This window comes from Zootoca vivipara, chromosome 5 (genome assembly GCF_965207765.1).
Source record: "Zootoca vivipara chromosome 5, rZooViv2.hap1.1, whole genome shotgun sequence".
NCBI lineage: Eukaryota > Metazoa > Chordata > Lepidosauria > Squamata > Lacertidae > Zootoca > Zootoca vivipara.
The window spans coordinates 20,356,032-20,374,150 of record NC_142588.1 but is presented as its reverse complement, the minus strand read 5'-3'; the positions used below and the strand labels follow the sequence as shown (position 1 = coordinate 20,374,150).

General features: G+C 42.3%; 1 protein-coding gene across 1 annotated transcript in view; it reads left to right on the top strand.

The window, feature by feature from the left end:
* Window positions 1–683: 683 nt before the first annotated feature.
* The window catches only part of OGDHL (oxoglutarate dehydrogenase L), a 64,800-nt gene continuing 47,364 nt past the window's right edge, over window positions 684–18,119 (top strand). The window contains exons 1-2 of the mRNA XM_035137810.3: window positions 684–780; window positions 11,253–11,484. Of these exons, the coding sequence (XP_034993701.3) occupies window positions 11,278–11,484 (207 nt within the window). The 5' untranslated portion in view covers window positions 684–780; window positions 11,253–11,277. The remainder of the gene's footprint in view (window positions 781–11,252; window positions 11,485–18,119) is intronic.

Below are 18,119 nucleotides of genomic sequence, written 5' to 3'. Positions count from 1 at the left end.
TCTTGCACAGGTGTATTGTTTCGACAGTTGCGTGTAAACCATTTTTAGGGGTCGTCTGCGATGGGAAGCGGTGCACAAGAGCTTCAAAGAAACACAACGGACCAAATAATTGCCGCACACAGGAAGAACAAGGATATAGTTTGAGTGCCTCACTTGTTTTATAAATCATTTAATGTGTCAACACGAATGGAAGTTATTAATATTGCAGTTGTTGTATAAGGGATTATGATTTTGACCGGAATGCAATTGAAATTAATAAGATTTTGGAACGCAGAAATAAAGAAAATCATCAAACCATCAATGTGGCACTTACTGTAACTACTTTCACGAGAGTAGTTACCAGCAAACACCCCCCTCCCCCACCCAGAAAGGCAAGAAACAACCGCGAGGAACTGAAGCGCGCCGACTTTTCCGTAGTCTCGGAAGAAGAGGAAGGAAAAACGGGACGGGAGAAGTCCATGGAGGCGGCGTCGAGGAGGGAAAGAAAGAGGCCCTCTATCTATTCCTCGGAAGCGTGGAAGCGGCAGTGTGAACTCCCGCGCGGTTGTGAGCCGGTTCACACGCTCCTCCGCTCCCGCTGGCGGGCGGGCGGGCGCGTGCGCACACCGACGCAGGCTCCCCCTCCTCGCTCCAGCACCGCCCCGCGCGCGGACAGCGAATTCCCGCGGCGAGGCCCCGCCCCCGCCGCGTTTACGACAGAAGAGGAGGCGGGCCTCTTTTTCTCTTCGGCGAGCATCCCTAGGCGAGCGGCGGGCTCGCGCGCCTCACGTGACACAACAGGTATCTCTCTCTCTCTCTCTCTGCTCCCCCCCCTTTCTCCGTTCGGAGGGGAGGAAAATTAAACGAGGTCTGTCCCCTTCTCTGGCGGGTGAGGGCTGCGGGGGGTGAGGTGGAGAAGGAGGAACCAGGGTTTCTATGGTAACGGAGTGACACCCCTTCCCCCCCCCCGCGCGCACACATACACCGTTTCCTCCTCCTCTTCAGGCCTCGGCCGGTCTCCAGGGGCATCATAAAGCAACGGCAGAATGCGGGGAGATTGGGGGGGGGAAAGCAGCAGGGATTCGTGGGGTGCTGTGGGGGGGAAATGAGAAATAAAGGGGGCGAGGGGGGCTGAGGGGGTTGGATGAGGATGAATGGGGGGATGGGATGATCTTCCCTTTCACAGCTGCTTAATCAGCAAAAAAACAGGGGGTGGTGGTCTCTAAGCAAAGGTCTTCTTGATGGTTCCCTAACATTTACTTGGAGGCATCTTTCCACTGTAGTGATAATTGGGAGGGGAAGGCCTAGTTGCCTTGGCAGAGGTGCCCTTCAGTTTGACCTAACGGGGAGGGCGGACTTGGAAGCAGAAGAGGGATTTGAAATCAATCAATCAAACCGCTGTTTTAATTGTGTCATTGAGGGCTGGAGTTCTATGGGTGCAGCTTAGGGTTTGCTGGGCTGTCTCCGTGCAGGCCAAAGCACCCCTGCCTCTCCGATTGGCGGTACGTATTTGGAGTAGGGAGGCAATGTTGATGATGATGGACTTTGGTAGACGTGGTCCAGCCAGGCATGAAACCTAAATGGATGGGGTCATCTCTGCTTTAAAAGGTACATAAATTTTCAGCTAAAGTAACCTGGCTGCCGCTTGTGCATCTGGCTGAACGATTCAGGACCTTGCGTTTCATCTCTGCTTCATTGGATATCTCTGTGAACTCGCCAGCACATGCCTAAAGAAAAATGATAAATGCAAAAAGGGGAGGGTGTATAATTAAACATGTTAAATGGGGAAGCAACAGTTAATTTATTAGGTGGTATTTCAAGAATCCCTGCAAATCCAAAAGAAAATATACACATTACAGTATTTGTCTGTGTGTATCGGAAAGGTGTGTATCGGAAAGGTGTGTATCGGAAAGGTGGCGCTGTGGTTTAACCACTGAGCCTAGGGCTTGCTGATCAGAAGGTCGGTGGTTCGAATCCCTGTGACGGGGTGAGCTCCCGTTGCTTGGTCCCAGCTCCTGCCAACCTAGCAGTTCGAAAGCACGTCAAAATGCAAGTAGATAAATAGGAACCGCTATAGCGGGAAGGTAAACGGCGTTTCCATGTGCTGCTCTGGTTTGCCAGAAGCAGCTTTGTCATGCTGGCCACATGACCTGGAAGCTATACGCCGGCTCCCTCGGCCAATAATGCGAGATGAGCGCGCAACCCCAGAGTCGGTCACGACTGGACCTAATGGTCAGGGGTCCCTTTACCTATCGGAAAGACAGCCCCATGTCTAATATAGTCTTAATAAAAGACTAAAGTATGATTTTCAATATATATTTGTCAAATCTGTTCTAGAAATATACACGGGAATATTACTTGGTATATAATTTTGTGACTTCACATAAATTGATATCATAAACAGTAAGTCAGTATAATTATTAAAATCTCTTTGTCTTATTTATTACATTTATATCCCACCTTTGCCTTTGTTCAGATACCAAATACAGTACTAGCACATGAATGTTCAGATTTTCTGGGGAGCTGGGGGTGGTGTGGAAGAGAAGGGGAAGTTATGCCACTTGAGCATTTATGCAATATTGGATGTCACCTATCAATATTTCCCTTTTCACAATGCCCACATGCAAGTTGACATTTTTGTTGAACTAATTAGCACAACCTCAGTATCTCTCTTCTGGAGAGTCCAGATTCTGAACAAGTTGCTGCTCCTTAGCCCCAAATAGAGGGATTTACTTCCATCAAACTTTATTTGCCACTTTGTTGTACATTTTCCCAGTTCAGGAAAGTCCTTTTGGAACTCTTCCTCATTTGCTTGGGTTCTTACCATCCTCAATAATTTAGGTATCCCATGAAAAGTCTGCTCCCTGATTTCAGATTCTTTTTGACTAGTAAAACAGCACCATTCCTATAAAGATTACTCTTGATCTGGAGGCTAGGTGCCGAACCAATGGCTTCAAGTTATGAGAAAGGAGATTCCAATTAAACATCAGGAGGAACTTTCTGACAGTAAGAGCTGTTTGACAGTGGAATGATTTCCCTTGGGAGGTGGTGAACTCATCTTACTTGGAGGTTTTTAAGTAGAGCTTTGATGGTCATACAGTATGTCATTTATGATTTAGTTGAGATTCCTGCTTTACAGGGGGTTGGACTAGATGACCTTCAGGGTATCTTCCAGCTCTACAGTTCTGTGATTCTGTGATTCAGAAGCACCCCACTGTTTAGTTCCCTTAGTTATGAAAGCTGCCCCCGCCTCCAGTTCTTTAACCAGTTATTGAGCTTTAAGAGGACCTGGCCTCCTGAAAAATTTGTGAATGGATTCCCTAGAGCTTGGAAGAAGTTACAAAATACAGACATGTACGCCTATAAGCAACACTTAAAAAACACAAATCTACACTCATTAAAAGCTTAACTTTGGTCACCCAAAACCAGCTTGAATGAGTAAGTTGTAGTTGTCCTAGATACCCCATAAAATTAAGCACATTGTGGGGTTTGTTCCCCATTGGGAGTGCGCCTTTGGGGGTGAGGTCAAGCTGTTGGAAGGTTGCAACACCTGCTGTGGCTGTAGACACTGATGTGGGTATTTGTTCAAACTTTGGTGAAATGAAAAGTGTTTTTGACATCAGCTAGATTCACATTAGGGACCCAGGTGGCGCTGTGGTTAAACCACTGAGCCTAGGGCTTGCTGATCAGAAGGTCGGCGGTTCGAATCCCTGTGACGGGGTGAGCTCCCGTTGCTTGGTCCTAGCTCCTGCCAACCTAGCAGTTCGAAAGCACGTCAAAATGCAAGTAGATAAATAGGAACCGCTACAGCGGGAAGGTAAACGGCGTTTCCATGTGCTGCTCTGGTTTGCCAGAAGCGGCTTTGTCATGCTGGCCACATGACCTGGAAGCTATACGCCGGCTCCCTTGGCCAATAATGCGAGATGAGCGCGCAACCCCAGAGTCGGTCACGACTGGACCTAATGGTCAGGGGTCCCTTTACCTTTTACCTTAGATTCACATTGGCATAATGGCAGGCTACAGTTTTTTGGCCAAATGAACAAACCAAAGACTCTGACAAGCTTTTGACTTGTGTGCCACTCCCCTCTTGTGCATCAGAGGAAGAGATCAAAAGCTTCCACTTTAAAATTAAGTGTATTTCCATACAGCATCCAGGATTCATGGAGGCTTGGACCATGATTAATGAAAAAAAGAGGCAGAATCTGAAAGTTCATTCTTTATTCTGGCTTGGCACTTAACTGACTCCAAGAGAACTGTAACTGTCCAAGTTCTGGTTGTCATCAGGAACTGCACTTAGTTTAAAAAGTGCTTGGTTTTCTTCTCCTTTGTTGCATAAGAGAGCATTGGGGAGCTTATGATCCTGAGACTTGTTTGTGTAGCATGGAAACATGGTTTTCTTTTACATCTGAATCAAACCATTACCTTAAACTAAGGCAACAGAAGCTCCTCAACCCTGACCCCTTGGCTGCACCCTAGCCATACAGATTTATTTGAAAGAAATAGCACTTGTTTTCTTTCTGTTTATTTCCAAAAACTTAGGATAGCTGCATTGGGAAGGTTCCTTGTGATATTTGATATCAGCTCTGTGGCCTTTTGTGTTAAAATATCTCCTCCCAGTCTCAGTTCTAAAAAGATTAAACTCACTATTTTCAATGTGATTTAGGTCTCTGTTTAAGGTTGCTAGCAAATTCTCCAGTTTTTCTCTGACTCCTTTCGATACATAGAATCATAGAGTTGGAAGAGACCACAAGGGCCATCCAGTCCAACCCCCTGCCAAGCAGGAAACACCATCAAAGCATTCTTGACATATGCCTGTCAAACCTCTGCTTAAAGACCTCCAAAGAAGGAGACTCCACCACACTCCTTGGCAGCAAATTCCACTGCCGAACAGCTCTTACTGTCAGGAAGTTATTCCTAATGTTTAGGTGGAATCTTTTTCTTGTAGTTTGAATCCATTGCTCCGTGTCTGCTTCTCTGGAGCAGCAGAAAACAACCTTTCTCCCTCCTCTATATGACATCCTTTTATATATTTGAACATGGCTATCATATCACCCCTTAACCTTCTCTTCTCCAGGCTAAACAAACCCAGCTCCCTAAGCCGTTCCTCATAAGGCATCATTTCCAGGCCTTTGACCATTTTGGTTGCCCTGCTCTGGACACGTTCCAGCTTGTCAGTATCCTTCTTGAACTGTGGTGCCCAGAACTGGACACAGTACTCCATACATATTTTATGAGACAGGTATTGGGGACTCTGGCACTGCCTGTTTTGATAAAATTTTGGAGACCCACAGAACAACAATGCACAAGATTCTTTCATAGGATTTATAGCTATAAATGGCTTATTCTGGGATATTAAAACATACCTTGGGTCTATGTTACTCTGAATCCCTTCATTTATTTTATTTTATTTGGATTAATAATAAGTACTACCAGCAGATCTGTCTGTTTTAGGGGTGACTCAATGATAAGAAATGGTGACGTGGAGTTGAGGTGGAGTAACACAGCTGGTTCAACTTTTGCCTGTGCTGATCTTGATCTTCATCACCTTGTGATGAAGCTCTGTATGGAATAACATGAATGAATTCACTATCCATTTTATACCTATTTGCTGTGTGATTAATAGGGCAGCTCCATGTATGATGGTCTGGTCCGTAGATTTTCATCATACCAGAAGTTAATATTCACCATGAGTCCAATTTTAGTGAATTTAACCTTAGTTCAATTTTAGTGACGGCTATTGAGGTGTGTTATGACTTATTCATGAAAATGCAAACTATTCAGGTTTTCCAGAGGCATTAACCGTCAGCAGAAATATGTGGGCGTGTACATTTTGAAACCTGTTCCAGGGAATTTGTTGACCTATGACATGTAGTTCTCTTGTTCCACCTGAGTTCAAAAAGAATCAGATCATTCTAAGATTATACCTGGTACCAAAATTAGTTTGTTGCAAACTTCTCCTTAGGGGAGAACAAGAGGTTAGAGGTAAGTTAGACATTGACAGGATCATTTGTGCCGTCAGGGTTATCTAGGTTATTGCTGTATTTAGTTGTTTTAAGGAGTATTATAAATATACATAAGATGCACTGATACTTTAAAGCCCTTCAGCTGTTTATTGTCCCACTTTAGTTTATTATACCCCAGCAGTTTGATAAATACAAATCACTTTTCTTTTGCAATCCAATTCTCTTTCACAGAAACATACTTTTTTAAAAAAACCTATGATAAACCCCATGTTTAATTATCATTTGTTTCCAGATGGAAATTTGTGTTTAATTTTTGGGTTGAGGTGGAGTAACACAACTGGTTCAACTTTTGTCTGTGCTGATCTTGAGCAGACTTCCATTCCTGGCCTGTTTGGAAGCAACGAACTAGAATTCTGCATTCAGACCCCATGCTTTCTGGTTTCTTTTACCCACATGTGAAGAGAGGACAGAACCTTGAGCAAATGAGATGCAAACCCCAGCATGCTATGTAATCACATTGTGGTTTAGGTAAACCAGAATAAACTAGGAATTTCTGGCTTTTTCTTGTTGTTGTTTAGTCGTGTCCGACTCTTCGTGACCCCATGGACCATAGCACGCCAGGCACTCCTGTCTTCCACTGCCTCCCGCAGTTTGGTCAAACTCATGTTCGTAGCTTCGAGAACACTGTCCAACCATCTTGTCCTCTTTCGTCCCCTTCTCCTTGTGCCCTCAATCTTTCCCACCATCAGGGTCTTTTCCAGGGAGTCTTCTCTTCTCATGAGGTGGCCAAAGTATTGGAGCCTCAGCTTCACGATCTGTCCTTCCAGTGAGGCTTTTTCTTAAGGGATAATAATAATAATAATAGATATATTTATACCCCGCCCATCTGGCTGGGTTTCCCCAGCCACTCTGGGCGGCTTCCGACAGAAGTATTAAAATACAATAATCTACTAAACATTAAAAGCTTCCCTAAACAGGGCTGCCTTCAGATGGATAATGCTGTGTGTCTCAGATAGTTGAGTATTGTTGATGAGAGCAGTGTGATCATTTATACTGTATGTCAGTTCAGTGGGCTTACTCCTAAGAAAGTGGATCTATAATTGCAGCCCAAGTTTCTGCTGTAGAATAAACACCAGGAAAAAATAGGCTAGATTTACTGTACTGAGGACAATTTGAGGATTAAACAGATTTGACTCTCATTTTACATTCTGACATACTCAGTGATTTCTGTTTCATATCTCCATTAATTGAAGATGTGTACCTTCATAGATATTGATTAATAATGTTGAATGAAAAATGTTAAGATACTAAACTTTGTGAGAGTAAGCAAATCTGTCTGACCATGTGGATTATCCATCCATGAGATGGATTATTGTTTAAATGGGACTGTTATAGAAAAAACCTGCTCCTTTTCCCTTATCCAAGAGCTCATATAGAGTCCTTAAGTGGGTTCCCTGTTGGTAGGAGAAAATAACAAAGGCCAACCAGAGAATATTGTGACGCAAAGCAGCTAGTAAGCCTGTTGCAACAACGTCCTCACTTACCATGTGCAGGAGGGAGGAGGAACCCAGAACAATGGTGAGCAAGCCCTTATATAGACTTTTGAAATTGCCCACCCTGTAGCTCAAGACCACCCCCAAAACATCATACATACATCACAAAAGGGGGTTGTCTACAGCAGAAATACATCACAGAAGGCGGTCTACAGCAGAAATCCTGTTTGCCAGGATATTTGTTAATGGTCACTGGTTGCTTTACCTGGGCAGTCTGGTTATTCTTTTGTGATGGTAAATACCTGAAACCAGGTCACAGGCTCACTCTATTCATACACAAATATGCCTTTAAGACAGGTAAGCAAGAGACAATGGAGAGGCTTTCACATTTCCTTCCTCCCTGCAGAGAAATATTTGAGGTCAATTTGGGAGAGTCAAAATGGCTTCAGGATGGCTCTCCTGTACTATTTCAGACACGTGGTTACTTACTGTATGTATGTGTTTGCCTTGTACATTTATGAACATTTATACCTGAAGGAGCGTCTCCACCCCCATCGTTCTGCCCGGACACTGAGGTCCAGCTCCGAGGGCCTTCTGGCGGTTCCCTCACTACGAGAAGCCAAGTTACAGGGAACCAGGCAGAGGGCCTTCTCGGTAGTGGCTCCCACCCTGTGGAATGCCCTCCCACTAGAGGTCAAAGAGAACAACAACTACCAGACCTTTAGAAGGCATCTCAAGGCAGCCCTGTTTAGGGAAGCTTTTAATGTTTGATGGATCTCTGTATTTTAATGTTTGATGGATTTCTGTATTTTAGAATTTCTGTTTTGTTGGAAGCCGCCCAGAGTGGCTGGGGGAACCCGGCCAGATGGGCGGGGTATAAATAATAAATTATTATTATTATTATTTCGGACCTTAGAATTCTTATAACAGGTCACTGACAGTACTTTGTAGTCTCAAGAATTTTTTTTTGTTTTTAAGTTGACTGATAACCACAGAAAGATGGTTTTGTTTTCCCTTTTGGGGGGAAACTTTTAATTTTACAGTTAAACTGTAAATAAGATTTTAACTATTTTTCAAAAATTACATTTATCCATAAAGTTCATTTCTAAAGTTTTTGTTGTTGTTGTCCTGTTTCAGATTGTGTATTTAAATCACCCCAGAAACAAGGAGAGAAATTAAGTCATCAAGTGAAATACCCTTTGGCTATCTATGTACATACTGTATACAGATTTATTTTTTAAAAAAAATGCTATGGTTTGGATACTAATGAGTGGAAGGAAATTGACTCCCTTCTTCTCCAGCCCCATCCCTGCTGAAAACTTGAATATACAGTTGTCAGATACGTTTTGGAACCATTTTTTCATATGTGGTGGACATCTAGAAAGGTTTAAGAATATTGGGAAATGATCTTTAATGAGTTGAAAAAAATGTTTAAATTTACCTTCCCAATAGGTAATAACCCAGACAGAAATTCCCAGGTGCCAGAAAAGTTCATTTATGTATGCAACAACAGTGGCCTGTTGTCTGTTAGCCCAAAAATGGAAAGTGAGCGAGGTCCCTTGTAAAAAGGATTGGCAATTTATGATGTTGCAATATGCAGAACTTGCAGATTTAACACACAGAATAAGAGTGCAGGAAGAACTTATATTTAGAGAAGAGTGGAAAATATTTATTGAATAAATGGAAAATAATTGTACACAGCTGAAAACGCTGGCAGCATTAAGATAAATTCAACAGAGTATACAATATTTGATTGATGTAAAAGTGGAAAACTGATTTGAATGGTTATAGTAAAGGTATGATGTGTCATATGAATCATAGAAGGAGAAGAAGGGACGTCATTGGATATTTTAAAGTTTGTAAAATGTTTGAAATTATATACCCTGTTTCTCATATTTTAAGACATACCCATAAAATAAGCCATAGCAGGATTTTTAAGCATTCAAGGAATATAAGCCATACCCCGAAAATAAGACATAGTGATAGGCGCAGCAGCAATGCCGGCCGCGGCAGAAGGAGGAGGAAAAAAATAAGACATCCCTTGAAAATAAGCCATAGTGTGTTTTTTTGAGGAAAAAATAAATATAAGACATGTCTTTTAATATGAGAAACACGGTATGTAAAGATTAAAACTACCCACAGGTTGTAAGGACAGGAATAGATTTGTGGGTTAGGCAGGGAAATAAGACCAAGGTAGCTAAAGAAAATGCATGTTACAATCAGTGGACTGAGGAACAGAAACAGGAAGGAAGAATATCTGATAACTAAGGAAGTTTGAAGATAAAGGGCAGAGCCAGGCCTGGCTCTAGGTGCAGTCCCGGTGGCGTGGGGCGCCAGGCCAGCGGTGTGTGTGTGTGTGTGCTGCATGGCAAAGCCGTGCGGAAGCCGTGCTGCGCGCTGCGGGGGCGCGGGAGCGATCTCTGTACCTCAGCGCCAGGGTGCCCGACCTGCTTGAGACGGCCCTGGGCAGAGCGGATGGGAAGGAGGGACTATTAAGATGAGCAGGTGAGAACAGAGTTTTCATATTTATGAATTAACTAGCCACTTGTATGAGACTACATCTTTCCACCATGGAGTGATCCTAATATCTAAGGAGGTTTTCATTACTGTTTTTCATTATGGTCGATGTAGTCGTTATTGTTGTTGTTCTATTTTCTTTTTCCATATGTATTTTCAAAAATGGCAAAGTGTCATTTTTAAAGGACGGATTGAAAAAAGAGCATCTAAATGAGACAGTATAACAATGCCTATTGTTGATGAGCTTAGTTTTCAAGCCTGAAACATCCTTTTTGGGGGGCATGGTGTGGTGCATGAGTAAACCCCAATGCATATCCTTAGTGAAAGTATGTGTGATCAGATTGATGTTCTGCTGTATGACATTTGGCAATAAATAAATAAATCCTGTACAAGGTTATAAAAATGAAGCATTACTGTGACGTTCTGGTCATTAGTCAGAAGTGGCTTGCTTGCTGGATTGGAGCTGTTTTGGTTGCTTGCTTCCCAAAAGGTGGGTCACTGTTGCTTACCAGTTGGGAGAGGGGTGGTGTTGTAGAGAGGTTGGTGCAGTGCAAAGGGCACCAGATTGACTCCACTGGAACATCTGTTTTGCCCCAGTCTCCCCAATTCCTTGCCCCCTCCTTCTCTAAGCAACAGCAGCTCACCTGCCAGGAAGCTAACATAGCATCTCTTGCCCATTGCTATTGTCAAGATGTTTCAAATACTGACTTCCTATCTGCTGCCCATGAATACAGATAATTCTATAAACTGTGCATCAGAATGAAGTAATTTCTTTAGCATTCCTGACATCAGGAGTTCTTTTATTTCATAGGATCTATTTCTCATTTAGCTGAAAATTACCTTGATAGAATATGCAACCTGTGTAAAAGTGATCATTGTGGGATGTATATAGAAAAATCTGTTGGTGAGGAACAATAAACTATCAGCCAAAATAATCACAGTGATAACATCACTGTACATGGATAGATAGTGATATAAGAGAGTGTTATTGTAATAATTATTGGGGATCAACTAAGGATTAAGCAGAAGCAATGACAACACTGTCTTCTTGAAACACTAATGTTGCTGAATTAGATTTCAAGTGTAGCTTCCGGCCCTGCAGGAATCTGTGTGCTAATAATTCTTGTTAAAATCAATGGGTTTCACCGTTAAGTATTTCTTAGGAATTGGATTTCTGTCATCCAGGACAAGATTCAGTTTCTAAGTAGACTCTCTATTAAAAAGGAAAGCCTTTAATTGCAAGATATCCATTAAGTGTTGGCTGCTTTTCTAATTCCTTTTTACTGTTTTCTATCAACAGAAACTCATCTACGAAATATACAAAAATGAGTCATTTGCGGCTGATTGCTGCTACCCTAAAACATCGTGGCATTTGTTCGTTGATGAAGAAAAATGTAAACAAAAAAGAATTTCTGCCAAGTCGGAGTTATGTTTCAGCGGGAGCCACAGAACCATTCTTGAGTGGAAGTAATTCAAATTACGTTGAGGAAATGTATTATGCATGGCTTGACAATCCGAAAAGTGTGCATAAGGTAATGCTGTGTGTGTGTGTGTGTGTGTGTGTGTGTGTGTGTGTGTGTATTATACTAGGACATTTCCACAGCTAGAAATCTGAAGTTTGATACACATTGTGACTTGAGCCTAGCTTCCTTGAGCAAAATTCCCTTTCCTGTTTTAGCCCTCTGTGCATTCCATGTCTACTCAGAAGTAAAGCCCACCATGTTGCTCTCTTTTATATTTAGGATTGAAGCATTTATTTTATATTGGTGAACATATGTGAATTTTCCTGAAATAAATTGGGTTCTGGCAACCGTTCATTCCAAGTAGTCACACAGAGCTTTTGAAAGTACTCAAAAGTAGTGCTCACAAAAAAATATTATTCTCCTTACAAGAGCAAATGGAGGGGGAAAGTGCATGGTAGGCTCAGGACTGCAATATCTCAAGGATCTCCTGAAGTTGTTACAGGAAGTGCCACACTTTTTAACAACCACGAAAAAGCGGTGCCAATACTGTGTACTCTTGAGTACCCCTTGGGAAAACAAGCACTGGTGTCAGCTTACCTTTGTATTCCTGCCAGCATTTTAGATGACTTTTTGGTTGGAACTGCTTTGCCCTAGTCTTAATTGTGTTTTATTTTTGTCTGCTTCTTATCCTGCTTCTTGTTATTTTAATAAAAGCATTGTGTTAAAATATGTGAGTAGTTTTATTCACGGTTTTGTACTTCTCCTTGGAATCTTTTGAGGAAGGGCAGCTCAGAAATATTTTAAGTAAATATACTGATACAGGTGTTTGTGTCACTCCTGGACAGAGATAGTGGGCCTGTAGGCCAGGTTATGCCATAGTCCCTCCTGTGTCACTATTGCAGAAGATAGTGGGCTGGTTTTGTAAAAAGTTACTGCTAACTATTGTGATAATTTGTGGTGTTTGATTCTCTCTCTCTCTCTCTGTGTCTGCATGTGTGTGTTTGTATGGTTGCGTGAATACATGTGTTTTAAAGCTGTGGCTTGCTTTTGGACATCGTCCTAGGTGTTTTGTAACTGGTGATTAACACGACAAAAATAAATGGCTTGGGCTAATAAAGCTAAGGCATGAACGTCAGCGGAGATAAATAGATTTAAAAAGCTTGGTATAGAGCTAAACTGAAAACACTTCATTAAAAGTTGTCAGAAGCAAGGCTTGTAATCACTTGGAGCTTTAAGGTTGAGTAACTTTCTATCTGTCACCTTGCCCAGGTTACTAGAGTTATTAAAAGTATCAATAAAGCTGGCTAGAGGAACTTTGTATATTGAAGCCAAGTAAGAGTAAACCCCTGTAATGAAGAGCCTGGCAGTGCTAAGGCTCGTTTAAAAACAATAGGTCAAAGCATCACACAAATACAGCTGAATCAGTTAGCAAATGATTTGTCAAACATGATTTTTGACTGTATTTTTTCCCCTACTAGCATTTGCGTGCTATCATGTAACTGCATTTTCTGCTACAGTCCAATGCTATAGCTCCAGCCTGTAAAAACATACGTGGAAGTCAGTCCTGTTGAGTTCAGAGAAAGGCATGTTCAAGCCTGATGCCTGACAATGAAAAAACAATCTTGTAGAAGGTTCCACATGCTCATTTGAATGGTGCACCTACACCTAATAAATGCAGTGCTAGCATACCCAGCCCATAGAGCCCTAGTGCCCTAATGTTGCACATGTAACACTCCAGTTTAAACAAAACGACAAGTGTGTGGCACCTGCACAATTACGTATGTCCAATTATGTCCCTCATGTTTGAGCTAGACCTCACTTTATTTAGATTTGTATTCTACTCTCTATATGTCTTCCAGAGTGGCCAATGTAACCTTTGATTGTTTGTTTGTTTTTTAAAATTAAAGCTTACGTTGGCCACTTATATACCGTGTTTCTCATATTATAAGACATGTCTTATATTTATTTTTTCCTCAAAAAAACACACTATGGCTTATTTTCAAGGGATGTCTTATTTTTTTCCTCCTCCTCCTGCCGCGGCCGGCATTGCTGCTGCGCCTATCACTATGTCTTATTTTCGGGGTATGGCTTATATTCCTTGAATGCTTAAAAATCCTGCTATGGCTTATTTTATGGGTATGTCTTAAAATATGAGAAACAGGGTATATATTTGTTTTGATCTGTTGGCAGACAACAATAAAGCAATTACAAACAAGGTTGCCACTTTTGCAGCAGTAGATCGAAAAATTCACTGCAGTTTTCTAAAAATCTATACCCTGAACTGCAAAGACCATCCACATAGTATTTTGATGTAGTTGTTAATCTCAGGGTGTTTTTTTTTTTGGTGCTAGGTTTTCTCCCTGCTTCCCTAGCAGGAGTTTAGATCTGCTACCAATTTGGGATTGTAGGTACTTCTACTGTTCCCGTGTTTTGTAATGGCCATTGGGCAACAGGCAAATAAAATCTCTCACACTAAGACAACTGCAGTCCTAGCATTTTACCAGGAAATAGGTGCCTGTGGGAGTAACATCTGAGTAAACAGATTTAGGATTGGGCTGTAACCTGGAAAGCATTTTCTAGAACTACCTTTCCCCCAACTGATATTTTGGGTCTTCTTTTCTTACAATGCTCTTTGCTCTTTCATCTCTTGTCCCTACTAATCCTTTGCTCCACTAGTGCAAAGTAGCATCTGAAATGACTCTAGGAATGAAATGATACAAGCGCCGAGAAAGGTGTCATTATTTCTGCTCATAGAATGGTGTCAGGGCCATAGATCATAAAGAAGAGACTTGACAAGGCTCAGCTATTGCTATCACAAGATTAATTGAAAAAAACTGCTTGGTTGTCTATTGAGTACACAGCAGTTGCCATGTTTTCCAGTATGTAGCCAGCCTACCATGAGAGCGTAATGACTTCCTTGATAGTGTTTGCTTGGAGATGAGTGGTGCGTTTTTGTTGTTGTTGTAAAAAACGCAAAAACCCAAGTTATTACACCTAACACTCAAGAGTAATAATGGTTAAAAGCCAAACAGCTAACATTGCAGTGTTTTAGTCATCACCACTGAACAGTAAGAAAAAATAACTGAAGCAGCTTTTCAGGAGAGCCATTCTTAACACTGGATAAACAGTTGTATTCTGGGTTTAGGCTTCAGTCCTAATCCCAATCTCCACTGTTGGAGGGGATGAGGATTCAGCAGATGCCCTTGTCTGCTGGCCTGTACCGGTGCTGGTGTTCCATCGCTAGAGACCGTTGCTGCAGCCACAGGAAGTACAGTGGAGGAAGCACTACCCCAACAGTGTTCTATGGCCCGTAGTGGGCCTAAATATGGGGTATTAGCGGTTTGGAAAAAGCCAGAGCTGAACCAGACATGGATCTACTGGATCTTAAACTGGGCCAGCACCTGGAAAGGGGGCTTTGCTGTGCCAGTCTAAAATTGGTACAGTGAAAAAAAGAATCTGCCCACCTCCCACCCTTCCTGGCCAGCTTTCTCACTTAAAATGAATGGATCATGTGACCTTCATATGCTGTTTCTTATTGCTCGCTTTAATAATAATAACAACTAATACAGTATCCTGTCCATCTGGCTGGGTTTTCCCAGCCACTCTGGGCAGCTTACAACATATGAAACACAACAAAACATCAAACATTAAAAACAAGATGTCCTATACAAGCAATAAACAAACCAATAAATCAATAAAAACTAATAACAATAACAAGAAACAGTTTACAGTTATACCCAAATTAAAGTAACCACCAACCCCAACTAAACATTTACCCAACACCAACCTGACCAAAATGAAACAGAGGAACCAAAATTAGAACCTTTAAAAACATTTTAGCCAGTTGCCCCAACCCAAGGAGTTGGTCCAGCAATGTCCCTCCAGCCACCAAGGAGCCTCTTTTAGCTGTTCAATGTGAATCTGGGCCCCGCCCTCTAGGTCAGGTAGAAATGGGCCTGGGAGCAGGTCTTTCTTCCAGAGCTCAGGCAGCAGCACTTTAAAGCACGTTGCCCAAATGTTGGGGGCATTTACAAAATATAGGATAATACAAATGAGTAGATTGTGCTCCTTATGGTCCATGATTTCGGGAGCTTTCTGACAGCACAGTCCCCCCCCCCAATTTTATTAGTATACTGACTTGTTTAACTCAGTAGTTGTGAGCCCCAAGTCTGAAAAAAGTATCTTTTAAACCATCTTGCCACCCAAGACGTAGCTTTGAACTATTTTTGTCTTATCACTGAGACCTATAACAAAACGTGGCAGTGTATCACTAATCCCTAAGAAGAATGCTCTTGCAGGGCACAAGACAGCTACAAAGAGGAGCCCCATAGTACTTTGAGTGGGGATGGTAGTGAAATATTGGTTTAAGAGCTAGGTAATAGAGAGGGATAGCAAAAAGAATTGTTGTTGTTTAGTCATTTAGTCGTGTCCGACTCTTCGTGACCCCATGGACCATAGCACGCCAGGCACTCCTGTCTTGCACTGCCTCCCGCAGTTTGGTCAAACTCATGTTCGTAGCTTCGAGAACACTGTCCAACCATCTTGTCCTCTGTCGTCCCCTTCTCCTTGTGCCCTCCATCTTTCCCAGCATCAAGGTCTTTTCCAAGGATTCTTCTCTTCTCATGAGGTGGCCAAAGTATTGGAGCCTCAGCTTCACGATCTGTCCTTCCAGGGAGCACTCAGGGCTGATTTCCTTAAGAATGGATAGGTTTGATCTTCTAGCAGTCCATGGGACTCTCAAGAGTCTCCTCCAGCACCATAATTCAAAAGCATCAATTCTTCGGCGATCAGCCTTCTTTATGGTCCAGCTCTCACTTCCATATATCACTACTGGGAAAACCATAGCTTTAACTATACGGACCTTTGTCGGCAAGGTGATGTCTCTGCTTTTTAAGATGCTGTCTAGGTTTGTCATTGCTTTTCTCCCAAGAAGCAGGCGTCTTTTAATTTCGTGACTGCTGTCACCATCTGCAGTGATCAAGGAGCCCAAGAAAGTAAAATCTCTCACTGCCTCCATTTCTTCCCCTTCTATTTGCCAGGAGGTGATGGGACTAGTGGCCATGATCTTGGTTTTTTTGATGTTGAGCTTCAGACCATATTTTGCGCTCTCCTCTTTCACCCTCATTAAAAGGTTCTTTAATTCCTCCTCACTTTCTGCCATCAAGGTTGTGTCATCTGCATATCTGAGGTTGTTGATATTTCTTCCGGCAATCTTAATTCCGGCTTGGGATTCATCTAGTCCAGCCTTTCGCATGATGAATTCTGCATATAAGTTAAATAAGCAGGGAGACAATATACAACCTTGTCGTACTCCTTTCCCAATTTTGAACCAATCAGTTGTTCCATATCCAGTTCTAACTGTAGCTTCTTGTCCCACATAGAGATTTCTCAGGAGACAGATGAGGTGATCAGGCACTCCCATTTCTTTAAGAACTTGCCATAGTTTGCTGTGGTCGACACAGTCAAAGGCTTTTGCATAGTCAATGAAGCAGAAGTAGACGTTTTTCTGGAACTCTCTAGCTTTCTCCATAATCCAGCGCATGTTTGCTATTTGGTCTCTGGTTCCTCTGCCCTTTCGAAATCCAGCTTGCACTTCTGGGAGTTCTCGATCCACATACTGCCTAAGTCTGCCTTGTAGAATTTTAAGCATAACCTTGCTAGCGTGTGAAATGAGCGCAATTGTGCGGTAGTTGGAGCATTCTTTGGCACTGCCCTTCTTTGGAATTGGGATGTAGACTGATCTTCTCCAATCCTCTGGCCATTGCTGAGTTTTCCAAACTTGCTGGCATATTGGGTGTAGCACCTTAACAGCATCATCTTTTAAGATTTTAAATAGTTCAGCTGGAATATCATCACTTCCACTGGCCTTGTTATTAGCAGTGCTTTCTAAGGCCCATTTGACTTCACTCTCCAAGATGTCTGGCTCAAGGTCAGCAACCACACTACCTGGGGTGTACGAGACCTCCATATCTTTCTGGTATAATTCCTCTGTGTATTCTTGCCACCTCTTCTTGATGTCTTCTGCTTCTGTTAGGTCCTTACCACTTTTGTCCTTGATTATGGTAATCTTTGTACGAAATGCTCCTTTCATATCTCCAATTTTCTTGAACAGATCTCTGGTTTTCCCCATTCTATTGTTTTCCTCTATTTCTTTGCATTGCTCATTTAAGAAGACCCTCTTGTCTCTCCTTGCTGTTTTTTGGAAATCTGCATTCAGTTTCCTGTATCTTTCCCTATCTCCCTTGCATTTTGCTTGCCTCCTCTCCTCCGCTATTTGTAAGGCCTCGTTGGATAGCCATTTTGCTTTCTTGCATTTCCTTTTCCTTGGGATGGTTTTCGTTGCTGCCTCCTGTATAATGTTACGAGCCTCCATCCATAGTTCTTCAGGCACTCTGTCCACCAAATCTAAATCCTTAAACCTGTTCCTCACTTCCACTGTGTATTCATAAGGGATTTGATCCAGATTGTATCTTACTGGCCCAGTGGTTTTTCCTACTTTCTTCAGTTTAAGCTGGAATTTTGCTATAAGAAGCTGATGATCTGAGTTACAGTCAGCTCCAGGTCTTGTTTTTGCTGACTGTATAGAGCTTCTCCATCTTTGGCTGCAGAGAATATAATCAATCTGATTTCGATGCTGCCCATTTGGTGATATCCATGTGTAGAGTCTTCTCTTGTGTTGTTGGAAGAGAGTGTTTGTGATGACC